This window comes from Antennarius striatus, chromosome 3 (genome assembly GCF_040054535.1).
Source record: "Antennarius striatus isolate MH-2024 chromosome 3, ASM4005453v1, whole genome shotgun sequence".
NCBI lineage: Eukaryota > Metazoa > Chordata > Actinopteri > Lophiiformes > Antennariidae > Antennarius > Antennarius striatus.
The window spans coordinates 26,921,912-26,946,222 of NC_090778.1; the positions used below are offsets into that span (position 1 = coordinate 26,921,912).

Consider the following 24,311-nt stretch of genomic DNA (forward strand, 5'->3'; position numbering starts at 1 on the left):
ATCGTTGTGCTAAGCTAGGCTAACCATCTCTGCAGTCTGAACAGGTGAGGCTGATCTGACTGCTCAAAGCCAAGACAAATGTGTTGGACTCTTCCTTAGGATGAAACAAGAACATGATTTTACATCAACTTCCATCAAACTGTCGAAGTTCTCTCAAACCAGCAACACGAGTCGATCCAGGTCGGTTACAAGGTGCAGATTGAGTGACGGAAATACTTAAAGGAAACTATATGATGTCAGCCTTTATAAGATGTTCAAAAGGAAACATGCAAAAAAAAGATCAGGGGTAACCTAGCAACAGGAGGTCAGATCCATCTCTTTGGGAGGTGATGGTTGATAGATGGGTTTGGAGTAACAATGATGGTGCCCGGTTGGTTTTCTAAGAGACATGGTCGCCTGGCCTCCTGCTGCCTCTCTTAATTCAGGCCGACAAGCCCCTCCCATTCCCAGTCGCAGCCAATCAGAACTCAGCAGTTGCCGGAGTTACGGAACTCTCCGTTCTCGGTGATCTGCAGAGAGGATGTGTTGCTAGGAGATAGGCCGTTCCTCTGGGACGTCACAGCGTAACGTTCCTTCAGTTGAGTGAGAGCCGCCATCAGGCGACTGTTAGCTGCATCCAGGCTTGCGATCCTCTTCTCCTGAGGAACAGGAAGAGAGACAGACAGATAAACAGACAAGTAGACAGACAGATTAAAGACAGACAGGTACTCAAACGCGCACCTGTGCCTCTATGATCTTCTGTTTGGAGTCGACCACCGCCTGCATGTCAGAATGATCCTTCTTCAGCTCTTCCTCTACAGCCATAAGCCTGCACAAGTAACATAGGCACAGTGAGACAGACAGGCATTCAGACAGACAGGTGGTCAGACAGACAGGTGGTCAGACCGGCTAATGATGCTGTTCATCTGGAGGTCTTTGTCGTCCTGCAGTCTCCTCAGCCTGCTCTCGGTGTCCTCCAGACGAACCTGAAACCGACACACACAGCGTGTGACATCAGGGCGTGGCCAACAGGTGACATCAGTCACGTGAAGGATGTGTCGCGTCAGCTACACGCCTGGTACTCCTGCAGCATCCGCTGGTTCTGCTGGTCCTGGATCAGCAGTCGGGCTTCGCACTCGTCCTGCCGCAACGCCGCAACTCGCAACTTCTCCTGCAGCAATGCAATCTCCTGCTGGTACTGGAGAAACAAACAATGACCATCAGGGAACCAATCAGGAAGAAGCTGATTGGGTTTCTAATGAGCCAATCCCCATGTGCCATTGGTGAGATTCAAGTTCATGGATATTTGGAAGGCCGACGAGGAACTCTTCATCCAGTATGGATCTGACGTCAGTGAGAAGTCACTGACCTTCTCTACGAGGGCGTCGTCATGACGATCATCCTCCGCGTCGCCATAAGAGGAGGTGGAGTTCATGTTGAGCAGCCAGGCAGCGGTCCGATCCAGCGCACAGGGAGATGGCGCCTGCACACAAAAGAACCAGAGCCAGTTTCAATTGCAATATGTCAAAGATCAGAATGACAGGTTGCCATGGCAACGACTTCTTTACCTTAGCAGCGGGCCGCTGTTTCTCTGGGCTGTCTCCTTTAGATGACGATGATGTCTGTCTGAGGCGGGACTGCCCGCTGCTCGGCCAATCGGGGCTTGATGACATCATGCTCCCAGAGGCGGGACGAGGAGGGTAAGCGGGCCCACTGCCGCCACTAAGCATGCTGGGAGGCGTGCGGCCGCGAGGGGGTCCAGGTGGGGCAGAAGACGGGGGAGGAGGTTGATCAATGCGTCTCTGAGGTCCGGAGGACATCTGACGAGGGGGGCCGGAGCTACCTGTGAGGGAGGAGCAGCGACGGTGACATCATCAGGTAATTCCCAGAGTTCAGTGCTTCACAGAAACGGCGTTAGCAGCATGGCGTCCTGCCTACCTGGCAGTGTCTCGCTGAGGGATAAAGCTCGTCTGGAGTATTCCTCGCCGCTGCTGCTGCTCGACATGGCTGACATCCTCTCCCCCCTCTCCCCCGCTCCCAGCCCCACTGACATCTGGGTAAGAAACGCCGGTTTTGCCGCCATGGTGTTCCTGTCATCAGCGTTCCCCTGTGACCCCACCGAGCCATCTGAAGGTGTAGCATCTGTCTGTTGCCGTGGTGATGTAGTGGTCATGTGGTACACAGGGTTCTGAAAGGAGAGTGGGAGGAGCCCTGTTCTGCGCTGCCATTGGCTGTCATCGAGGCCGTCACTCGGAGAGGAGTCCTGCAGGTCCACCAGGGACAAACTACGACTCTCATTGGTTAGATCTGGCACATCCCTCCGTCCGCCATTGGTCATTTCAAAACCCGCCTCATTCTCATTCGGTTCCGAGTAAGATGAGCTGGGAGCTGGAGAGCCGTGCATGCCTGGAGGAAGTGACACCAGCACATCAGAAAATGTAAGACTAAGAGGTAAAAGGTCAAAGGTCAGAGTTGAGTTAGATATAAGTCACAGGTCACCTGATGCAGGTTGCAGACTGGAACCTTTAGTGACGAAGAATAAATCCTTGTTCTCTGGTGTCGGAGAGGGAAGTCTGGTGAAGTCCACCAAACTACACACACAGATGGCAGAGAGTGAGCACAACCAGTACGTGACCAGAACAGCACCAGTAAAGGACCAGAACAGCACCAGTACAGGACCAGAACAGTACCAGTACAGGACCAGAACAGCACCAGTACAGGACCAGAACAGCACCAGTACAGGACCAGAACAGCACCAGTGCAGGACCAGAACAGTCTGGATATCACCAATTACTATTCAGTACAACAAAAGGTTCCTGACTCTGCTGTGATTGGTCCTCTCAGCCTGTTTCCTGTTACTGATGCTAACCAGATGTGTATAATATAACTGTGTTACTCAAGAAATTGAATCGCATGCTAATGCTAACTGGATGTGTGTTATATATACTAGATGTTACCCTTATACAAATAAACTGAATGCTAATGCTAACAGGAGGAATGCAATACATACTATAGTACTCTCAGTTGAAATACCTGGTTGCTAATGCTAACAGGATGTACATTATATGTGCTATATGTTGATCGCAGATGAACTGAACTGAATGCTAATGCTAACCCTCCATCCAATCCAACGCCGCCCTGCAAACCAATGGAGGGATTGCATGATGCCAGAGGAGGAGAGAGGGGCGGGGACAGAGGGGGCGGGGACATAGGGGGCTGAGACCCCACATGCTGAGGCTCTGGAGAGGACATAGCCACGCCCCCAGGATTTGCCACACCCCCTGGGTTAGCCAGTGCTGCCGACACGTCTCTGAGGATCCGAGGAAGAGGTCCGAGCTTTGACAGACATGACTGGATGGTAGGAGAGAGAGACAGGTAGACAGACAGGTAGACAGCAGAGACAGGTAGACAAGAGAGATAGACCAGCAGACAGCAGAGAGAGAGAGACAGGTAGGTTGAAGAGATAGACAGGAGAGAGAGGTAGACAGGAGGGAGAGACAAGTAGACAGGAGAGAGAGACAGGAAGACGTTGACAAACTTTCACTCTCAATAATCTGTAAAATCAAAACAGCTAACCATCAAAAGCTGGATAGCTTAGCTTAGCATTAAGACAGGAAACACAGGATAGCCTGACTGTCCAAAGGTAACGCAGGCGGCAGCCGCCAGCAGGTCACATGATCAGGTGTGTTACCTGGTCCAGCTCGGTCAACAGGGTGTGGAGGCTGGACAGCTCTCGGCCGAGGTCGATGTACCCGTCGAAGCCGGCTGTGTGGTTCAACCCGTCTGGGTTGGAGATCTCCTGCAGGAAGCGCTGCATGCTGCTCCACTGATGCTCCACAAAATCATTCATGAACAGCATGTACTCCTCTTTTGTTCCGAACCTGCAGCCACAGGCCAAACGTATGAAATACAGCCAACTCACAAACATCATCACCTCATCCTCGTTGATCACCATTTCTACTATTGATTAAATTGACTCGTCACTGCCCTCTAATGGAGGTATTGATGGCAACATGGACACATGAGATCACTGACAGTTACCTGCAGGGCGGCACTGGAGATGGAGCGGCTCAGTCCTTGTAAAACAACTGTTTCCTTGGTTGTTCGTACTCAATATAAAAATTTTGTGTGGGTCGAAAGATCATTGCACACATTTCTCACCACAATTGCCCTCCTGCACTCCTACGGAGTTGGTGTTTTCCTTGGATTGCTCTATCCTGTGAGGGTTCCCTTTGGAATTCTGGCCAGGCAACGGAGGAAGGGCCCCTCACAGACCACCAGTTCCTTCAGTTATTGCCAAGTTGAGTCGCTGCTACAGTGATTTCCATCCAACTAGTTGCTAAAACTAATTTAGCACTTGGCTATGTGCTAATATCAGTAAACATATAACAGAATATGTACCCTGAATATCTGCTTTATTATGTGTTTAACTTCTCAGACAGATGTGTGTAAATGAATAAGTGTAAAACGCCTCCAGGCTCCTATGTGCAATAACAATAAAGGGATTCAATTCTATTGACAGCGGTCCCTCACTATAACTTGGTTCACAATAAAAGCCTTGACTTACTTGCTGAAGTTGGCCAGTGTCTGGATGACTTTGGCGATGAGTGTGAGTGTTCTCGCTGAGCGTTCGTCGGGGTATTCCTGCATCAGGTCGAACAGAGACGGTGACATCACAGCTGGACACAAGAAGCGCAGGAACAATGAGGCGCTGATGAGACGCTCACTGATGTCTGGACGCCCCCGGTTACCACACTCCTGTCGCCACGATGCGAACACCTCCTTCAGCTCCCGTGGGAAGACTCTGAATGACGGGTCGGTAGGTTTACACATCTCTTTTGGACGTACACGTGTGTATAGCATGTTCTCCATGTACTACGTATGTGGCGTGTACCTGTATGAGTCAAGGATCTTGCAGAAGGCGAGTTCGCAGCACATCCTCAGATTGGCCTGATGCTCTGAGAGGTCAGAGGTCGCACAGCGAGACGGGTCGACCTCACAGTTCTCATCGGACTCATAGAGAGCTTTAATGAACTCACCTGAACACACACACACACACACACACACACACACACACACACACACACACACACACACACACACACAGGTAAACAGGTGAGGGACCGCTCCCTCGCCTCAGTAAATCTATATTTGCATATTACGCGTGCATACCGAGGGCGTCCTGCAGGTACTTTTGACCAATCAGCTTCAGGTACTCCTCTATACTCTTCGTTGCCAGTGTGTTTTCTCTGAAGATCAGCTGGTCATTGTCACGGCAACGGTCTACCTCTGACATCATCAGGTCTGTCAGAAAGTCCTACAGAGATGGATCAAAGGGGATCCTGGTTTGATCCAGTAAAACGATACGTACACTCGATAACAGAAGCGAACAAATGCAGTGGGTGGGGTCACATCGGTGGGCGTCGTTACCTTGGCTTTGCCGGTGCTGTGCAGGATGTGGACGAGCACTGCAGCCAGCTCCTCCTTAGCCCTCAGGTTGATGGAAGCCTCCAGAGTGTTACACAGCAGCAGGTAGTTGGAGCTGATGTACTCAGCGAACTCTTTGTACTGCTCCATCGGTAGGATGGCGATACTCTGGTAGCGAGCTTTGATGCGAACCGTCGGTGGCGACGACTTCCCTGAAACGCGACAGGACAAACAGGAGTACTTTTACTGCTTTAATTCATCTATTCTTGTACTTTCAGGTGACATCAGACTGGTCTACCACAGAAACCAGATTAAATAAAAGGATAACATCTTGAAAGTGGGATGAGAACCCTCAGTTTTGCCTCTCAGGCTCATGAAATAATGATGAAAGGGGACCCTACCCCGGCTGGTGCTGGGCGTGCTCACTGTGTACCACTTCTCCACCAGCTGTCGGCCTGTCACCGTAGCGACAGGGATGTTGATCAAGCCGACGTAGCTGCTCTTGTCCTTCTTCCTCTTCCTGTCGGTATCTTTGTAGAGGTGCAGAGTGATGGCGCCGATGGACGGCAGGCTGCTGAAGTCGAAACGTTCTCCCCAGAACACATTGTCAGTCTTCAGTTTGCAGGATGTCCGAGCGTAGAGGCTGTCGTCCAGACACAGTTCACAGAAGTACCTGAAGAAAAAAAAAAACTGTCAGGGGACACATCCAAGGTAGTCCTCAGGTAGTCCTCAACATATGAACAAGACTGGTTCCAAGAGGTTGTTCGTAAGTTGAATTGTTTGTAAGTCCTTAATTATTTCTAAATTCAATATACAATCTCCATTTGAGGTCATTTTAATGTGAATACTACTCTAAAATACTATTCCATAAGACTGACCAGAAACAATAACAGGACATATAGAAAACACATAATAAAATAAAAGCATAGGTCGTTTAGAGTTCAGTCCTTCTAGATTATATGTCGGTTTTCGGAAAAAAAATACATGGAAAAATCAAATAATCAAGTTTACGTCCACTACAAATCCTGGACTCTTAAAACCACTAGAAAAACATTTAAAGCACACAATCTGTTGTTACTGTACAACAAATAAGAATAAAAACTTGTTCATAAACATACGTATAGTTTCAATATCTACCATTAAGTGTCACTCGTGATTCACATGATCATTTTAATGCAGATTAGTCTATGGCAAATTTTTGCTCCCTATAATTTAATCCTTGAGGAGAAGAAGAAGAAACCACTTCAAGGAACTCTGGACCAGTTTTTAAGATCCTCAACAACAACAGCCAAAGTGAGTTCGTTGAAGATGACGATCCACTGTAGCGTGTAGCATGTAGCTCAGCTTCAGACTGAAGAGGAGGGGGAGGTAGGAGTTATTGTGGGTCAGCGTCAGCGTTGTCATCAGAGAGATGGTCACCACTACCACTACCTTCACTAGCCTTTTGCTTTATCAGCCATGATAAACAGTAAAGTATCGTAGGTATGAAGCCTCACGCTCTAAGATGCTAACAGAGACAACAACAAAAAACAGCAAGAGGGGGAGACGAGTGTTGGAGCTGCATGAAAGTGGTAGTACTGCCACCATGGGGGTTGTGGCAGAAAGTGGAACTGCAGGACTATAGTCAGACATGGCGACGCATGTTTGTATTTCGAAGTTCGTATGTTGAGAACTACCTGTATAATATATTCAATGAAGCCACGTTAAATGGCACGAATGTAGCATGAATGCTACAGTACTAACAGCAGCATCAGAGGTAGCCGCAGTATGGCTGACAGAGGTGTTTGTTGTGCTGCTGTAGCGCTACCTCTTTTTGGCGGGCAGGTCTTTGGCCTCCACCACCCACAGCGTCAGGACGTTCTCCAGCCTCCTGCTGTTGTCTCTGTTGGGATGAACCGCCCTCCTCAGGTTCTCCATCCATTTATCTCGTTCTGCTGCCGAGCGACAGGAGAAACACTTGGTTCCTGTTGATGTCGTCACCTAGGAGACACAGAGATGCAGGTTGTCACCGTGGAGACATTAAGATGCTTTGGTCAATTGGTCTGACTGAGGGCGTGGGACACCGATGGGATGCAAATTAGTAGCGCTAACCTCGCAGATATGTGGGCTAAGAAAAGATTATGTCTGTGAGTGAGAGAGGGCGGAGCCTGAGGTTTACGTCATGTTATGCGTATTTTATTTAGTGTTTGTGTGTGTCTTCTGCATCCAACCTCGAAGCAGTAGTCCTGTCCCAGAAGGGAGGAGTGAACTGGTTTGATGATCACTGATTGGTCCATCCTGAGCTCCAGTGATGTCACACAGCTGCTACTCAACAAAGACTCCTGGCTTCCGCAACGCAGCCTCCGCATCACACACCTGAAACAGCAGGTACGTGATGATGATGATGATGATGATGTCAGCAGGTCACAGCAAAAGTCTCTGAACTGTGATGTTCAAATATCAATGCTTTTAAATATCGGGGAGATGAAGTGTGATTGGTTGAAATAAGACTATGAATAATTAAGTCATCATTTCAGTTGTTCTGGATGAGACAAAATGATTGGTCGACCCACAGATCTGCCCATCCGTTGTGTAATCATTGCAAAACCCAGATGATGCAACTAAAGGATATGAATGCTAGCATGCTAGCTGACAGCTGTGAGTGCTAATAGCAGGTGTCCATTGTAATCAAGTTGGTCATTATCTTACTAGTTGGGTACATTTACCAAGTCCCTGCAACTGAAAATGATCAGTGGTTAATGCTATGTTAGCAGTGAAGCTAGTTGTAGCTGAGGTTGTTTATGATGTTCTGTTAATATCAAATTAATCAACCTAACAAAGCTTTGATAGCTGTGCTAACACAGCTGGAGGTACACTGAAATGAGGAGGATGGATGTATTACACACACACACACACACACACACACACACACACACACACACACACACACACACACACACACACACACATCCTGACATGAACGGGATGATCTGTCGTCGTTATCTCATCTCATTATCTTATCGAGCTGCTTACCATTAGCAGCTTACACAGCTAATGCTTCTGTCTGTGCTGCAGCTAAACATGTTGGCTGACATAGAATGATTAGCCTAGCCACATGCTAACATACCAGGCTATTGTGCACAAACAGACACACGCACACGCCGACAGATGCAGCATGGTCATGCAAATCTGGTAGAAGACACTACCGCGCGCGCGCGCGCGCGCACACACACACACACACACACACACACACACACACACACTGCAGCACATTCATCTATTCAGAGGACAAAGGCTGTTGATGCAGAGGATCAGTCCAGATACTCACCGAGCATCCTGAGTGAATGCTGAGGAGGAGGAGGAGGAGGAGGTGGAGGAGGAGGTGAAGGGGGGGGGGGGTTATGACTCCATGTTCTCCTTCAACAGCAACGAGGAGGAGGAGGAGGTTGAGAGAAGAGGGAAGAAAGATGGAGGACCTGCTGATCCTGAGTCAAAAACTGAAGACCTGTCTGTCCATCCGTTCGTCTGTCTGTCTGTCTGTTAGCTAGCTGCTACTGATGCTACACGGCTCCAGCAGCGACAGCTCTCTCTCTCTCTCTCTCTCTCTCTCTCTCTCTCTCTCTCTCTCTCTCTCTGTGATGTCTCTATGTGCCTCGACCTCTCTCTCTGTCAGCAGTGGCCCCTCCCTGCAGAGAGGCTGCCCTACTTCCCTCCTCCTCTCCTCCTCCCCTCCTCTCCATCTTTCTTTACCTTCCATCTCCTGAGCTGATGGAGTGTCCTCATGTTATTTTGGTGTTCCTCTATTGGAGTTTTAGCCACAAAGCTAATCCTGTAGCTAAACAACACCATACACAGAAGCATGCTGTCCCATGCTATTCACTGGCAATTCTCAAAACTATTCATGTAAAATCTGCTTGTTTCTCTGGAAATTCAAGACATCTGAAGAAAAAACTCCTTCATATTGTGAAAGTTTCAAGCATTAAAAAGAGTTTTGAGTTTTCATCTATTATAAAGTATTTCATTTGCAGCAACATTGAATTTTATCTCTGGCACATGGAGATATTATTATTATTATTATTATATTATTATTTATTTATTTCATTGTTTAGATACTGATTTAATCCCTCAAGGGAAATTAGTGGGACACTCCAGGTAGTTGAATGAATCATGCATATACAGTGTATATGTGTGTAGAGGACCTGAACACACAAACACACACACAGGGGGCCTGTACGCGTGCAGGGGAGGTAGAGTGGCGGGCAGCTCCTTCATAGTGCGCCCAGATGAGCAACTTGTAAGGGGGATTGCGCCTTGCTCAAGGGCACCTCGGCAGTACTCTGAAGGTGAACTGACATCTCCCACTGTAAGCTCACACTCCAGGTGTTTCAGTGGGCAGGCGCGGGAATCGAACCCCCGATCTTGGAACATTGGACAACTTGCTCTACCGACCGCTCTACCACTGAGCCACTGCCGCCCCAAAGACTGATCTATTACCTAATCGCTAATTTTATCCACGCTAAAAAAAAAAAATCACTTCAGACAAAATGGAGCAAGATATTCTTCCTCTTATTTTTACTGGCAAATCTCAAATGGGTGAAGATTTCTGACATACTTCCAGATATAGTTTTAATGTCTGTCCTTTCCGCCCACACTAGCACTGAGGGAAAAACTAGTAGCTATGCTGGTTGATAAATGGATCCAGTTAAAGAACCATAGTTATTGGCGAAGGGTATGGGTTCTCGTTCTGCTCTGAGGTGCCCTCCCCCCACAACAGTAGAGGTGGCAAACAAACAAAGACCTGACCCTCTGCCGGTTCAGCTCCTTGGAGGTCAGAGGTCATATTGGAGAATTGGCTGATCATTAAATGGGCACCTTGATGAAGTACTCCGAACAGTTGACTAGTCTCTGTGGAATCCTATCTCACTAATCAATAAGTGATTAGCAATACTGAGGTACCTGGAGTCAGCAGTGTTGATCAGGTCAGACTTCATGCTGATTGGACGAGACAGTTTAGGATGAGATCGAGTGCGACGAAGAGACTGTTTCAACCTCCGAGAGAGAAAACCCTAAAAAAAGAGGAGGGATGACAAACAGACGGGAAGAGGAGGAGAAACGGATTGCTAATTCTGGTCATTTGAAGTCAGTCAATAATATGGATTTTCATGCATTCGTGTGAGCTGTTTGTTGCTGACATGCTGAAACTCGATTGGCTGCTGATCAAAATAATGTCAAAAGAGATTTCAAGGACACAACTGATGATTATTATTGGTTATTGATTACTTGTGTAGGACAGAACAAGTGAAACATGACATCATGAGAAACCAGCGACAATATATCATTAATTAATCTGGGATTAGTACATATGATCCTAATAATCTGTAATCTGGTCATGTGTGAGTATTGATGCATATATTGATAGATCTGATTTTTTAACAAAGCAGTTATAACTAAGTTTGTTTAAGTCTCTTTATCTCCTGCAGGATGAGCTGCTCAGCTGATCTCCTGTTGCCATGGAAACAACAGAACTTGTGTGTCTCTGTGTACATGTGTGTTCACCGTCACTCTGGTGGTGGGCGTGTCCAGGGCGGAGCTACTTGGCATGCTCTGACGACGAATTCCTCTCTCTGGAGCATCTGGAACAGACAGAGAACATCACACGAAGCTTTTGTAGTTTTTAGATCAGCAGTGGACCATTTTCCACAACTGTTGCCGTGGTAACTGGAGGGGACAGGGTTGCTATGGTGATCAGTGGCAGGTTTCTTCCAGATGTTTTTGGGGGGGGATCTTTTTTTTTCTTTTTTTTTAAACATTTTTTTAGGAGTTGTAGTGCAGTTAGTTGTTAATTTGCAGGTAAATTCTGATGTTCCACCACAACTCCACTGCATGAGCGCCACACAGAAAACAACAACACAGAACAGAAACAAGATCAGACCTCAGATCTGAACCCTGATCAGAATTTCAAACCGCAACTTATGCCAAAACCAGAACTAGAAGCTCAAAAACATCGTAGGAAATAATAAATACTGTTGCCATTTAATGATGGTTTTCTGTGTTCTTCGGAATTTGAAAGGCCTGTTGACATCAGAACCATGACCCAGTTACTCATGATCTACCACAAATCTCAAACTGGTATCACTTCTTACTGGATCACTGGTACGGCCCACACTGGTTGGAAATCTCATCAGTATCAGACTGGGAGTACCTCTAGAGCAGGGGTGGGCAAACGTTTTGACTGGTGGGCCACAGAGTTTAAAAATTTGACAGGCAGGCCAGATGAGGAACATTTTTGCCATTGCATCAAAGTCAAACAAATTTGGTGGGCCGGATTACAAGGCCTAACGGGCCATACATGGCCTGTGGGCCGTAGATTGCCCATGCCTGCTCTAGAGGCTCGTCCACTCCTCCAGTTTGCACTACAATAAAAATGTCTTGACAAAAAGACCACTAGATGGACTTAAACATTTTGAAATTTCAATTCTAACATCCTTTTGTTGTTGTTGTCCTGTTTACAGTACCATGTTGTTAACGACACATTCTTGTCAGATGTCATAAAACTGGTATATCAGCCGATAGACCAGTTTTGTGACCTTTAACTCACGTCGCAAAGTGACACCAGCCAGGAGAAGACGTTTCATGACACACACAACACTACCCCCCAGAAGGAATACCAAACACGTAGCCAATCAGAGTGTCGCTAACAGCGTGACATCATCAGCATAGAGGCCAGGTACAGCAGTGGGTCATTAGGTTTCGTTGACCTCAGCATCATTGATACTGTCTGAGGTTCTGTTGCCATGGGAACTGACCTCACAAGTCAGATTATGGCATGTTTATTGTAACATGAAGATTAAACGGGACAGATAATCGCATAATCCACCAGACGGCTGAGAGATTAAATATCAGCAAAAAACAAAATAAAGTTTTCTTCTTACCAGTCATGTCTTCAAACTCATCCTCCATCACCTGTCTGTCTGTCTACCTGTCTACCTGTCTGCCTGTACTGTTCTGTTTCTTCTTCCTCTGCAGCTTTTCCAACCCGTCCCATTATCCTTACCTTTGTGGGCAGGGCGAGCAGCTGCTGAGGTCACATGGAGGGAATATCTTAGCAACCAGACGGTACAAGTCTCCGCCCTCTCAGCCAGAAGCAGAGGATGGACCTGAAGAAGAAGAAGAGGATGAAGATGATGAAAAAAAGTCTTCCTATCATCCTCAGGACAAATGTGTGTCGTTCTACGTCCGGGTTGTTCAACATCACCAGCTGTGTTTCGGAAAGGATGCAGAACATTTTACTCCACACGTCAGGTTCTGCCTTTCGACCACATGACAGCCAATGGATGGAGGCGCTCTTCAACTCTGTGACATCACAACCACCTCAGTACATTCCATCAGAAAACAGATCAATCCCTGATGTTCACAATACGAAGCGAGGATAAAGATGTTAGAAGTCGGATTTATTTAAACTAATCCAGAATAAAGCTGAACCGCAGCAGTGGTTCGGTAAAGTTAGCTTCCATAGCTATCTTCCTTAGCTAGCCTAGACTTATTGTGTGAGTCAAGTGGAAAATATGGAAAGCATTCCATTTAGTTTGGAACTAGCTGATGTTTACGCGAAGGTGCAGGTAAACAACAGATCAACTGTTGTCTGGCGTGTTGTAAATCAAAAACTCACCAATCACATTCATCCACCCCATGTGCTGACACCTGGACAGCTGTTTCACCAGCTCCTCCATGGCAACGGGATACTCTGAGGGACACGCCTGTCTGTCCTTCTCCTGACTACTACATACACCTGAGTCAGACGGAGACATGTCCAGTATTATAGGTAGGACGGCAGACAGGTGAGAAGACCCAGGTTAACAGCAAGCCAGGTGGACAGACAGGTAGCTACAGGTAGACAAACACACGACTCGGAAACAGGTAGAGAAGTATTCAACCTGATTGTCTTCTCTTCTTCACCCATCTGTCTGCAGGGACCCTCAAGACGAGACGCACCTGAGCCGTGTGACACTGTTCATGTGTTGTTTCTCACGTGCTGTTTAACACCTTAATGGTATTAACAGATTACTGTCTGTCGATCACTCTCACTGCTACACACACACACACACACACAAAGCAACACAAAGGTTGAAGGTTATATGTTTCTTTATTTCAGAGAAAACTGGCAGCTGATTGGTCAATTGAACAGAACATCCACACTCACGGGATCAAAACAACAGTTCGGTCAATCTTAGGGGGCGTGGCTACGGCAACAGTGAGGATGAGCTGCAGCTTTAAAGTGACACCGTGAGTTTAGCGTCTCAGAGACCGTTAGCACTATTAGCATTCCTTATTGAACTCGGCTGTTAGCTTCAAGCTAACATGGTGACCATTTGAACAGCACAAAGCTCCTTATCAATGTCTCTGACTGATTATCAGTTTGGTGATGTAGACTGATCATTGCATAGATAGCGAGTGTGATAGTGCAAGAAAATGGGACAGCAATGAATGCTGGGAGTTGTAGTTTGACTCCGAGGCCTCATCAGTGTTCATAGTGGCTGATCTCTGGGGAACATTAAGCTCAATTTTATCCTCAAATACAGTCAACGTGATAAGACTCAAAACCCCTAATCTCCTACAGACACTGTTGCTGCCACTGAGGTCAAAGGTCATTCAATACTTTAGACCTGAGGTCAGATGACAACATTCAAAGCCAATTCTAATATATTTAAGAATAAATGAAACTTTTTGGACAACGCAAACACTTAAAACAGTTGAATATAAAGAGAACAGGTGAGGTTTAGATCCTCAGTGCTAACACACTATTTTTACCATTCATTTATTATTATATTTCTCCTTTATGTTGGTGTCTGATTGAGACTAAACAACTAAAACATATTTAAAACCCTGTGTTGTAACATTAAAACATTAAACATGTGGATCAAACTGAATGGCTACAGGTAAACAAACACCAACAGAGGTCAGCTGCTGCAATCTCTTTAGGCCACACCCCTTCTGTGAGGTCACAAACATGTGACATCACTGACGAGCGGACCTCCTCAGATGCAGCAGGTGCGTGCTGTTTGACAGCAGGTGAAGCTAGAGCCTCTGATTGTTAAACATGTCAGAGGGAGTAAACTGACGACAGACCATAATACTAATAATAATGTAACACTGAGTGAATGGACTTTGGCTCTGATGACTTTGATCTCACTAAACTCCACAAACTGAAGATCAGCTGATTCCTCCCGACTCTTCAGAAAACCATCTGACTGCCTTGTTGCTAGGCAGCAGACATTAAATATTGATGATCGAGTATTGTTGCGTTTAATAAAGTATGTTAAATGATTGCTAAAATGTTTTGAAGCCACTATAGCTGGGACCCTTAGACACTGATTGTCCTAATATGGTGTTGTCCCCTCCCACTCTAAAAGGTACTGCACTGTCCCCTGAGCAGTGACACGTCGAGCCAACACCTGGTACCTCTCCCCATTGGTCAGTCTGCCCGCCACTCCAAAATACGAGGAGATGGACGAGTGCAGGTGAGAGGAGTCACTGGGAATGTGGGAAGGGTCTGACAAGAAGTGGGAGGAGTCAGATGTCAGGTGACTGTGGTTGGCAGCATCCTGTTCCATCAGCAATCCGGAGGGCTCCTCCCCCGCCTCGCTGCGATTGGCCCACAGGCTGTAGCTGTTGGTGTGCAACTTCCTCTTTCTGCTGCCCACCCTCCTTCTAAAAAAGAGGAAAAGGTCAAAGGTCGATCAGGATGAGCCCTAATTCTGTCATTGTTTAAGCTATGCTTAGCTTTTACTGTACTGCATAGACTAAAGTGTTAGCATTAGTTGTCAGAAATGGGTTGATAGCGCTACCTGCTATGTGGAGGGTGAACAACATTGATGCTTTTCTTAATTATATTATTTATATATCTGCCAGATGTTATTTACTCAGACTCCAGAAACATGTGACATGAAGTCATGTGACTGGTGAAGTCATGTGACTTAGACTGGGTGTTGCTGTATACCTGAAGTGATAGGAGGTGCTGGTGGTAGCAGAACCCGCGGTGGAGGCATCAGTGGAGTCCTGATCAATACTGACGGTCCTACTGGAACTACTAACAATCATACAGGACCAGTAAGATCGCAGGAAGAAAATTGATTATAAGTGATTATTTGTGATTGATGCGTCTCACCTCTTGAGGCTCTGCAGCTCATCCAGGGTGAAGTCAAAGATATTGGCCATGTGGTGGTTGGAGGTCCAGCTGCAGGATGCCTCGTTCTATAAGAACACAGAAAGTAAACTGATGTCAGGTGAGGGTCATGTGACTCAGATCTCATGTTAAACTGATCACAGATCAGTCTCACATTAGGGATGGCGTCCTCCAGCAGCCACTTGGACTTCCTCTTCCTCCTCTCTGATGAAGCACTGCACAGACAGACACACACTCCAGTTTTCATCAGGTGGCATTGGGATGACATCACACAAATGACGACGAGTGGTACCTGTTCCTGACCCCTCCTCTCTTACGACCGCGCCCTCCATCATTTTGAGCACGCTCAGGAAACACCTTGGAGGGGGGATTGGGAGGGACTCTGGTCCTCAGGCGAAAGATGCACTTCCTCTTCTTTATCTCCTTCCCGCACAGAAACCTGAGGATCCACAGAGTTATTGATCCCCCACTAATCAATACATATCGAACTGGTACTGATGATGTGATTCTTACTTGCTCTTATATTTATTGAGCGCGTCCAGCAGGTGCTGCCCCCTGTCTGCTGGAGGAGTGTTTGACAGCTGAATGAGAGAAAAGAAAGTCAGAACCACAACATTGCCTTATTCTGGTGTAGTCTAGTCCTGGTTTAGGTTAATCTGGTCGACTTGGGTCCAGATTCAGTTTATTCCGGTACCTTCCCAAGCTGTAAGTGTTCCCAGTTTTCCGAAATGAAGGCGAGGATCTCATCTAACTCGAAGTATTTCTTCTTGCTGCTGACGGATAAGTTGTAGAGGACTAGGTGAACCAGATCGACCCACCTCAGAGACAGACGGCGGATGTACTCCGTTCCTTTGTTACAGGCAGAACACAGGAACACATAGAACCTGAGGAAGAGGAGGGAACAGATTGTAAAATACAAGAATCAACACATCACTACACAGAGGTGATTACAAAGCAGGTAAAGAGGCCGGAAGGAGCGTGGGAGGAGGGTCCACACCTATCTCCAAACAACATGGACTCCTGCAGACACTGTGTGCAGGCTTCATGGAACCACTGCTGACACCGGAAACACTGCAGCATCTTCAGGTACCACCTACACACGACACGCCAACACGTTACACACATCCCCAGCGACACAACATTGTCTCTGTCCTTATAAACCCTCAGGTTCTGTCTGTCTTACTCTCCAGGGCCTCCACAGTAGCAGTAACACTGCTGCTGATTGGTCCGATGTTGGGAGTCCCAGTCCAGGGAGTCCAGTTCGTACGGTAGCACCTGCTTCATGGCGGTCAAGGCTTTGGCTATAGGACCCTTCTTTAGAGCGCCCCCTTTCTGCGTTTTAAGGACAGGTGTTCAGACAGTCTAACTGTTGGGTCCTCAGCAGACTTACTCCACAGAACCATCATTAGGTGTGTGTGTGTGTGTGTTAGTACCCTGACAGCCAGTGCGAACACACATCGTCGACAGAACCATGGACTCAAAGTGATGCTGCCCTCTACTGGAGGAACGTGACACTGCTGATGGAAACCTGAGACACAAAAGACAACTGTCAGCTGATTATCACATGACCAGCTAAAAATTAGAAATAAAATCAATCAATCACTTCTACCCTCTCGTCATGTGACTCATCTGTTAATCAGCTGCCTGTCTCACTCACCTATGCCACATTTTCCACAGATGAGGATCTGGTTGTCTTGGTTTAATTGGCTGTCAGAGTTTTGCTCCACCTCCCGACACACAGAGCAACGAGGCTCCTCCCCCGGTACTCCAGCTGCAAAGTGATTGGACGAAAACTGATGACCAACAGCATGAAAGAAGACAGATATTCAGAAGATCTTGGTTTGCTAGATTATTGATTATCATTGATCTGTGGGAGTAAACGTTAAACAGGACCTGTTACTCGAAACTTCTATTATTTTTTAGCTGCTTTGTTCAGGTCGGACCACCAATTTTTATGTTGGGATCGCTTACGGCCTCCACCAGTTTCTCTAGTTCCTGGCGTTTCAAACAAGAAACAGATGTCTCACCGTGCTGGATGTCCTTCCACATCACCCAAAACTTGGAGTTGTCCTCAAATGTAACGAAACAGCTCTGTCTCGGCGGACTCACCTGTCAATGACAACAGACCATCAGACCAACCAATCAGAGACGAGAGTCCGCTTCACTGTGTGTGTTTTGTGTGTTACCCTCTGGATCTTGCCCAGGTAGTACAATCCATCTGACCAATGGCAGAGGACGAACTGTCCCACGGTCAGACTGGACTCCTCCACATCCTCCATACCCCGACCCCCTTGACATGAACCTCCTCCTGTTGACACTTGAGGCTCCAGACAGAAGGCTTCAATCAGGTCCTCAAACATCCTGCTGGGAGACAGACAGGTGAGTCAGCTGAACTCCACTGAGATGCTGTGGTGAGACCTGAGAAGATCAGCTCACAAACCCTCCAATGTGGCTGCGCTGGAGTGGTTCTGACAAATTCAAATTCAAAAAACTTTATTCGTCTCCAATGGGCAATTGAAAGGCTGACCAGACTGAAAAGCATAACCTCCAGTTACCTCCACCTGGATATCAGACAGACAGGTAGACAGACAGTTGAAACGGTGAGACAGGTTGATGCTGTGATTGATTCTCGAGCTGTCAGGCGGGGGATTTTGACAGGACGGAGCATGCGCAGTGCATCCTTCCACTAAAACCGAAACATGCCGTTAAACCCAAACTAACGGTCTGAACCGGGTCACAGCGGGTTAATTAACGGGTAGCTCTGGTAATAAAGACATAATTAACTCTATTTACGCTCGTTAACTCCTAAAGTAAACAGTTACGGGATTATTTCGGTGCGGTAGAACGGCACCGGTCCGTCAGGCTGCTGTTACAGAAGTTAGAGGACCGACGGACCCCACCGGGGAGGCGGACACGGGGTATCCGAGAGATGAGGCGCAGAATCGGCTGTCTTACCTTCCCTGCTCCGGTGAGTTTCCACCTGCCCTTCAAGGCAGACACACAAACAGGCGTTCCTCCGACAGACAGGTAGATAAGCAGACAGAAACAAAGGTAGACAGACAACCCGTGTCTCCCTGTCTTCTCTCGTTCTCCTCCTCCTCCGTTTTCGTGGCGCTAAACTTCAAAATCCGTCCGTCGCCATTTTTCAACTTTTCGCGCGAATCAGAGGAGGAGGGGTTTTCCCCGGTTTACGTGCGCGTCGGCGTCGTGACGTCACCACGCGGAAGTACAGGGCTGTCGGTCACCGCCCACAGCTATAAGGCTGGCGTTTGAATGAACATGAGATAATTAAAGCAAAAAAAATTGAGAATGATTTTTTTTAATCTATATGAGAAAGAGGAATCATGATTAACAAAAGTTATTCGATAAAACTGGAGGTGATGGAAGTGAATTATAAAAGGAATGGTGAAAGAAGATGAGGGGAAAGTGGAATGAGTAATTATCAAATCATTTAATTAGTTAATTCATCAGGAATATTTCTTCCTTCCTAGATGCTGACTGAGCAGATCGTAAATGAAAAATGTACGGATGTCACTGATAAAACTATAGATGAACAGAAGAAAGTGGTTAAATCTGTGAAACATTTTGACATGTACAGCTTACAGTGATTCTGTTCTTATACTGGAACAATAAAAGTAAAATGAAATAGTTTAGAAGTACAAATGAGCTCCTTATCCAATACATAGTATCAACTCGTATTGTCTTTGTTGCATTTCCTTATATAAAAATGACCTGGAATTACTTCTTTTTTACTAAGTCCAAGACAAACATTTGAACAATAATATTTATTGTTGTGTCTGACTGTAGCTTCACATATGTCTAAATTGATCTCTTGACATTATTAACCAATGTTTAGTCAGTCATCAATAAAAACGTTTTTAATGATGTTACGGGAGAGCCTTGAAATATATAACATATACAAAAAGGTCAACATTATTTCAGGTGAGTTCAAAGGTCGGGGGTCAGGACCAGGCGATCATCCGTCCCGTTTAGCATGAGGTCGTATCTTCATCTCGGTGAACCGGAGCGAGTACTGCCAGCCTGTCCAGCTCGACCACTCCACGCCATCAGCGTAGGAGGCGTGGCCTCCTCTCAGGTACTGCCCATTCAGATTTGAGGTGTGGCAGTTCCGGTACCACCACGCCCCCTGGTAGTATGTGGCGCAGTTGTTCTCTGACTGGTCCTGGTCCCGGTCTTTGGTGGTGAACTGCATCCCAGAATGCTTCAGCAGGGAGTCACCTGGTGAACAGACCAGGAACCTCTGAGTATTTTGTAGTACTGTACAGTAATGCAGTGGTACTGCAGTATTACATGTGTACCTGCAGTCCCGGAGTACTGGTCCACCGTCAGCGGGTAACCATCCTCATCCGGGTTCACGGAGTCCCGACCCACAGAGAAATCAGCGTAATGGGCGAATGCCGTGGCGTTATCGAAGTCTGCCATGTCGATACGTAACTCATAACCACCTGACATGGTGAGAGAGTAGATCCTCTGGAGACCTGAGAGAGAGACAGACAGGTAGGGCAGACAGACAGGTCACACAAACAGATAGACAGGTTAGACAATCTGTCATTATTTCTTTGGATTGAGAGCAGTGGAGCTCTATGAGAACAGCTCATAGTGTGTGTGTGTGTCTGTGTGTGTGTGTGTGTGTGTGTGTGTGTGTGTGTGTGTGTGTGTGTGTGTGTGTGTGTGTGTGTGTGTGTGTGTGTGTGTGTGTGTGTGTGTGTTAGACCTAGCCAATGCTCCCCTGTAGTCTTCCCGAACCCATCTCTGTACGCTTCCCATCCTCGGAAAAAATTCACAGAGCCGTCTTCTCTCCTCTGGATCACCTACCAACACGCACACACACACACACACACACACACACACACACACACACACACACACACACGCACCCACACACACAAGCACACACACACACACGCGCGCGCACACACACACACATTCCATCATTAAAAATACATTAAATCTGCATTGCTTTTGACGTGAACGCAGCTCACATAGCAGTGTCACATGATATGCAGACTGCTAAGCTAATTAGCATTATAGGTGTCCCCATGAGTTCCATGACTGACAGACCAGATGGGAACACATCACACCACCACACATACCGTCCAACCTCCTCCATCTGTGGTCATGTCACAATACGCCATGAAGCCGTCGGGGTCGTGAGTCGGAAACACGGAGTAGGTTCCATCCTGGCGGCCGCCAGCCGCCATGATGTCACTACAGTCTCTGGGTCTGACAGCTGAGAGAAGAACAAAACATCCAGCATCTCAATTACAACAGACTGTAAAATACAAATCCTGCTGGAGCCTAATTAACACACACAGGTGATCGGTCAAAGACAGGTCATGTGTAATGCTGTGTGTTATTGTGTGTTATTGTTAATTATTGTATATTATTTTTATTATTGTGTATAACTGTATTACTGTGTATTATTGTGTAATATTGTGTATAACTGTGTATTATTGTGTACAGTACTTTGTTACCTGCATACTTGCTGCCTCTCTTGAGCTCTGTGTTCAGGCTCCGCAGACTCTCTGTCTCCCTCTGCAGGCTGAGGAGAGAATCGCTGAATCCTGCAGCCAACTTTGACACACCTGAGTGACTTTCAGACAGCACCTGGGCAGGTAAGACACACATTTATCTATTATTTTACTTTATGTTATCTTTTTTAAATAACATTCTTTACCTGTACAACCAGGTAACATCATGCTCATCCTGTCTCACCTGTATGATGCGGTTTTGCTCATTCTGCAGTCCATCCAGTCTTTGGTCCAGAAGACTTTGACCATTTTTCAAGAAATCAGTTTCCAGTCTCAGTTTGTGGGCGTGGCCTAATAACACCTTCACTTCATCGGTCAGCTTCCGGACCAATCCTGTCTCCTGCCAGTCATCTGCATTTTGATTGGACAATGCTCTGAGCAGAGAGTCCTGCAGGGCCTCCCAGCGCACAAACTTCTCAGCGTAGTTGGGACAGTTTGGGTCCAGGAAGATGCTGATTGGCTCTCCCTCTGTGACGCGCGAAACTGATACCAGTGGACCGGAGTCTTTGGGGTTGGTCAAGATCAGAGGTGAGGTTGAGAAGCTACTGTTGCTATGACGACAATAACAGACCACCAGTCAGGTAGACAGACAGACAGACAGACAGACAGGTTGGACGGTCAGGTGTATTTACCTGCTGATGAAGGGCAGAGGATACTTGTAAGAGTACAGGAAGATGACTGTTGCCGTGACGATGGCTGCTGTGATGACCAACACAACGCCAGACCAGAGCAGGAAGCTGCAGCACCTCTGAATACACGCATGCACACACAAACCAATGACAGCAGCCTGATAGAGGGGGTGAGCTGTGGGTGGGGGATGTGCATCGGGTTTGGGTGTGGTTGTGTGTGTGTGGGTGTTATAGGGGAACGTGTCTCTGTGTCCCATAGCGTCTAATCTGTAGATGTTGTCAGTAAAGGCGACAGCTGCTGCAGATTAGAGACACTTTGATCTGACACTTTAATCCAGATTAACGCAAATTAACTGTCTGTCTATCTGTATGTCTGTCTCATATCTGTCCACCTGTCTGTCTTACTGACTTTTAAATCCCATGTAAGACAGCATCTAGTTTGACGTTTGACATTGGTGTCCAGTTGTACTTCCTAATCAATGAAGTCATGTGACAGCAATCATTTATCATCCCTGCTAGCGGTGGATGATCTCCTCTGATTGAAGGATAAGGAGCTCCTGGACCTCATGCTGTCATCACAATCTGTAGACATTTTTTTTAGTTAGCTGCTTACTTCTGAAAGCTGACAAAATCTAACAGCTTTTTAAATCTCCAGTTGTGGGTCAGACATGTAAAATGTTGTCAATATATCACAATGCTCCGGAGGTCACGTCAGTGGTAGCTTCTGTTTTATGTTCAAGAATAATAAAAAAAATTGAGTTCACCTTTACAGAGTTTATACTAGATGGGAAAGCATTTAAAAGGAACAACTGATGGTGAAGTGATGACGATGAGATGATGGTCAGGTGATGATGAAATGGTGTGAGGTGACAATGAGATATTGGTGAGATGACGGTAGATGATGGTGAGATGATGACAAGATGATGGTGAGGTGATGGTGAAATGACAATGAGGTGATGAAATGATCGTAAGATGATGGTGAGATAATGATGAGATGATGGTGAGATGACGGTGAAATTACGGTGAGATGATGGTGAGATGATGGTGAGATGATGGTGTGTTGTGGTTGCTGATGCCTAACAGAAAATGGGGTGGTACCTTGTGTTTGTTAGTTTGTTTGCTGCCCAGCTCTGAGCTGCTGTTGTTCATGATGGTCCACCTGTCGTTCATCATTATCCTGAAAGACACACACAGGAGGCGTGACGGGACGTGACATTCTTCCAGGTCAATTGTGTCAAAGCTTCAGTCGACGTGTCCGATCTCTTCAATTAGCTAAAATGACTTCTACTATTTGACCAGATCACACGTCTGTGTGAAAGAACAGCCCAGTGTACGTGAACCTCTAAAATAATACAGAAACATGTCCGTACCTTCTTCACGAAATCAAGAACCTACTTGAGAACCTAACCAGAGACCTTCAGAACATCCTTAAAGATCTCTTGAACCTTATTCAGAATTTATAGAGACCTCATAAAAGACTTCACTCATGACGTTTGTGACCTCGTAAACATTTCCGTACTTTAACTCAAGCTCACCTCCACAACCTCCGGAACCATCTCTGGTACATTCTCATCTAGACTCCTGGACGTCTTTAAACTTCTTTCAGTGACCTGCTGAATACTAATATGTAGCTAGTCAACTTCCATGGGGGTGTTTGGAATACTCTAATGACTCCAGGTTAATCTCTTCTGGATCAATTGAAGATTCTAACAGACAGAACCGATAATGAATCCAGTCAGCAAGTTGAACCTGGAGACTAAACCTCAGCAGCTGCTCAGAAGGTTCTCAACGTCTCAACCTGTCAGGTTCACTTTAGCCTGATTAATCTATCTATCTATCTATCTATCTATCTATCTATCTATCTATCTATCTATCTATCTATCTATCTATCTATCTATCTATCTATCTATCTATCTATCTATCTATCTATCTATCTATCTATCTATCTATCTATCTATCTATCTATCTATCTATCTATCTATCTATCTATCTATCTATCTATCTATCTATCTATCTATAGGATCTATAGTATTTATCTGTATCTATAATAATAAATGAATTTACCTCTCTGTGTTCAGGATCCAGATGATTTGAAGTCATTAAGGTTCCAGAATTTAGTTTTATTTTAAGATGTTTATGTTAAGATTGCCATGGAAACAAAAAGTGACCCTCAGGGAAAGAGAGAGAAACAATCTGGTGTTCATAGGGTGAGAGCCGAGAGAGGGAGAGAGAGAGAGAGAGAGAGAGAGAGAGAGAGAGAGAGAGAGAGAGAGAGAGAGAGAGAGAGAGAGAGAGAGAGAGAGAGAGAGAGAGAGAGAGAGAGAGAGAGAGAGAGAGAGAGAGAGAGAGAGAGAGAGAGAGAGAGAGAGAGAGAGAGAGAGAGAGAGAGAGAGAGAGAGAGAGAGAGAGAGAGAGAGAGAGAGAGAGAGAGAGAGAGAGAGAGAGAGAGAGAGAGAGAGAGAGAGAGAGAGAGAGAGAGAGAGAGAGAGAGAGAGAGAGGGGGAGAGAGAGAGAGAGAGAGAGAGAGAGTGTGTGTGTCGGGTCCTGTTTAATCTGTTCTGA

The 24,311-nt window shown here is 46.3% G+C and overlaps 3 protein-coding genes across 8 annotated transcripts; all 3 read right to left on the reverse strand.

Annotated features, from left to right (window-relative positions):
- Positions 1-55: 55 nt before the first annotated feature.
- On the reverse strand, positions 56-12,669 carry LOC137592033 (disabled homolog 2-interacting protein-like). 2 transcript variants are annotated; one of them, XM_068309878.1, is made up of 21 exons: positions 12,620-12,669; positions 12,440-12,542; positions 10,942-11,018; positions 10,342-10,451; positions 7,617-7,761; positions 7,214-7,386; positions 5,808-6,079; positions 5,410-5,618; positions 5,152-5,296; positions 4,874-5,018; positions 4,547-4,783; positions 3,671-3,860; positions 3,095-3,330; positions 2,479-2,570; positions 1,918-2,385; positions 1,548-1,822; positions 1,349-1,462; positions 1,055-1,177; positions 886-965; positions 721-808; positions 56-638 (listed from the first exon to the last, which is right to left on the reverse strand). In XM_068309878.1, the coding sequence occupies exons 1-21, from the start codon at positions 12,635-12,637 to the stop codon at positions 468-470; spliced, it is 3,471 nt and encodes a 1,156-aa protein (XP_068165979.1). In that variant the 5' UTR covers positions 12,638-12,669; the 3' UTR covers positions 56-467. The 2 variants fall into 2 exon arrangements, with proteins under 2 accessions (XP_068165979.1, XP_068165980.1); XM_068309879.1 differs by lacking the exons at positions 10,342-10,451; positions 10,942-11,018; positions 12,440-12,542; positions 12,620-12,669 and adding an exon at positions 8,714-8,775.
- Positions 12,670-13,519: 850 nt separating this feature from the next.
- Positions 13,520-18,683, reverse strand: phf19 (PHD finger protein 19). 5 transcript variants are annotated; one of them, XM_068310277.1, is made up of 14 exons: positions 18,524-18,683; positions 17,755-17,929; positions 17,596-17,677; positions 17,226-17,339; positions 17,002-17,096; positions 16,752-16,900; positions 16,566-16,661; positions 16,263-16,452; positions 16,082-16,149; positions 15,861-16,007; positions 15,723-15,783; positions 15,551-15,636; positions 15,383-15,469; positions 13,520-15,090 (listed from the first exon to the last, which is right to left on the reverse strand). In XM_068310277.1, the coding sequence occupies exons 2-14, from the start codon at positions 17,926-17,928 to the stop codon at positions 14,763-14,765; spliced, it is 1,677 nt and encodes a 558-aa protein (XP_068166378.1). In that variant the 5' UTR covers position 17,929; positions 18,524-18,683; the 3' UTR covers positions 13,520-14,762. The 5 variants fall into 5 exon arrangements, with proteins under 5 accessions (XP_068166378.1, XP_068166377.1, XP_068166376.1 ...); XM_068310276.1 differs by having other exon boundaries at positions 13,520-15,093; XM_068310275.1 differs by having other exon boundaries at positions 15,383-15,472.
- Positions 18,684-19,431: 748 nt separating this feature from the next.
- Positions 19,432-23,946, reverse strand: LOC137592251 (fibrinogen C domain-containing protein 1-like). Its single transcript, XM_068310278.1, has 9 exons — positions 23,814-23,946; positions 22,848-22,926; positions 21,753-21,868; positions 21,305-21,671; positions 21,064-21,196; positions 20,683-20,819; positions 20,304-20,400; positions 19,888-20,067; positions 19,432-19,807 (listed from the first exon to the last, which is right to left on the reverse strand). The coding sequence occupies exons 2-9, from the start codon at positions 22,920-22,922 to the stop codon at positions 19,545-19,547; spliced, it is 1,368 nt and encodes a 455-aa protein (XP_068166379.1). The 5' UTR covers positions 22,923-22,926; positions 23,814-23,946; the 3' UTR covers positions 19,432-19,544.
- Positions 23,947-24,311: the final 365 nt, after the last annotated feature.

What these genes read in the sequence shown, in the direction of transcription:
- LOC137592033 (XM_068309878.1), bottom strand. An exon ending in CACGCCCAGCACCAGCCGGG is followed by an intron (nt 5,619 to 5,807) that starts GTAGGGTCCCCT and finishes GTCGCGTTTCAG; the next exon opens with GGAAGTCGTCGCCACCGACG. An exon ending in ACGACGCCCTCGTAGAGAAG is followed by an intron (nt 1,178 to 1,348) that starts GTCAGTGACTTC and finishes TTGTTTCTCCAG; the next exon opens with TACCAGCAGGAGATTGCATT.
- phf19 (XM_068310273.1), bottom strand. Translation starts at nt 17,928, where the DNA reads ATGTTTGAGGACCTGATTGAAGCCTTCTGTCTGGAGCCTCAAGTGTCA. An exon ending in TCCATGTTGTTTGGAGATAG is followed by an intron (nt 16,453 to 16,565) that starts GTGTGGACCCTC and finishes CCTCTTCCTCAG; the next exon opens with GTTCTATGTGTTCCTGTGTT. An exon ending in AACACTTACAGCTTGGGAAG is followed by an intron (nt 16,150 to 16,262) that starts GTACCGGAATAA and finishes TCTCTCATTCAG; the next exon opens with CTGTCAAACACTCCTCCAGC.
- LOC137592251 (XM_068310278.1), bottom strand. Translation starts at nt 22,922, where the DNA reads ATGATGAACGACAGGTGGACCATCATGAACAACAGCAGCTCAGAGCTG. An exon ending in CCTCTGCCCTTCATCAGCAG is followed by an intron (nt 21,672 to 21,752) that starts GTAAATACACCT and finishes TTGTCGTCATAG; the next exon opens with CAACAGTAGCTTCTCAACCT. An exon ending in GAGAGGCAGCAAGTATGCAG is followed by an intron (nt 20,820 to 21,063) that starts GTAACAAAGTAC and finishes TTCTTCTCTCAG; the next exon opens with CTGTCAGACCCAGAGACTGT.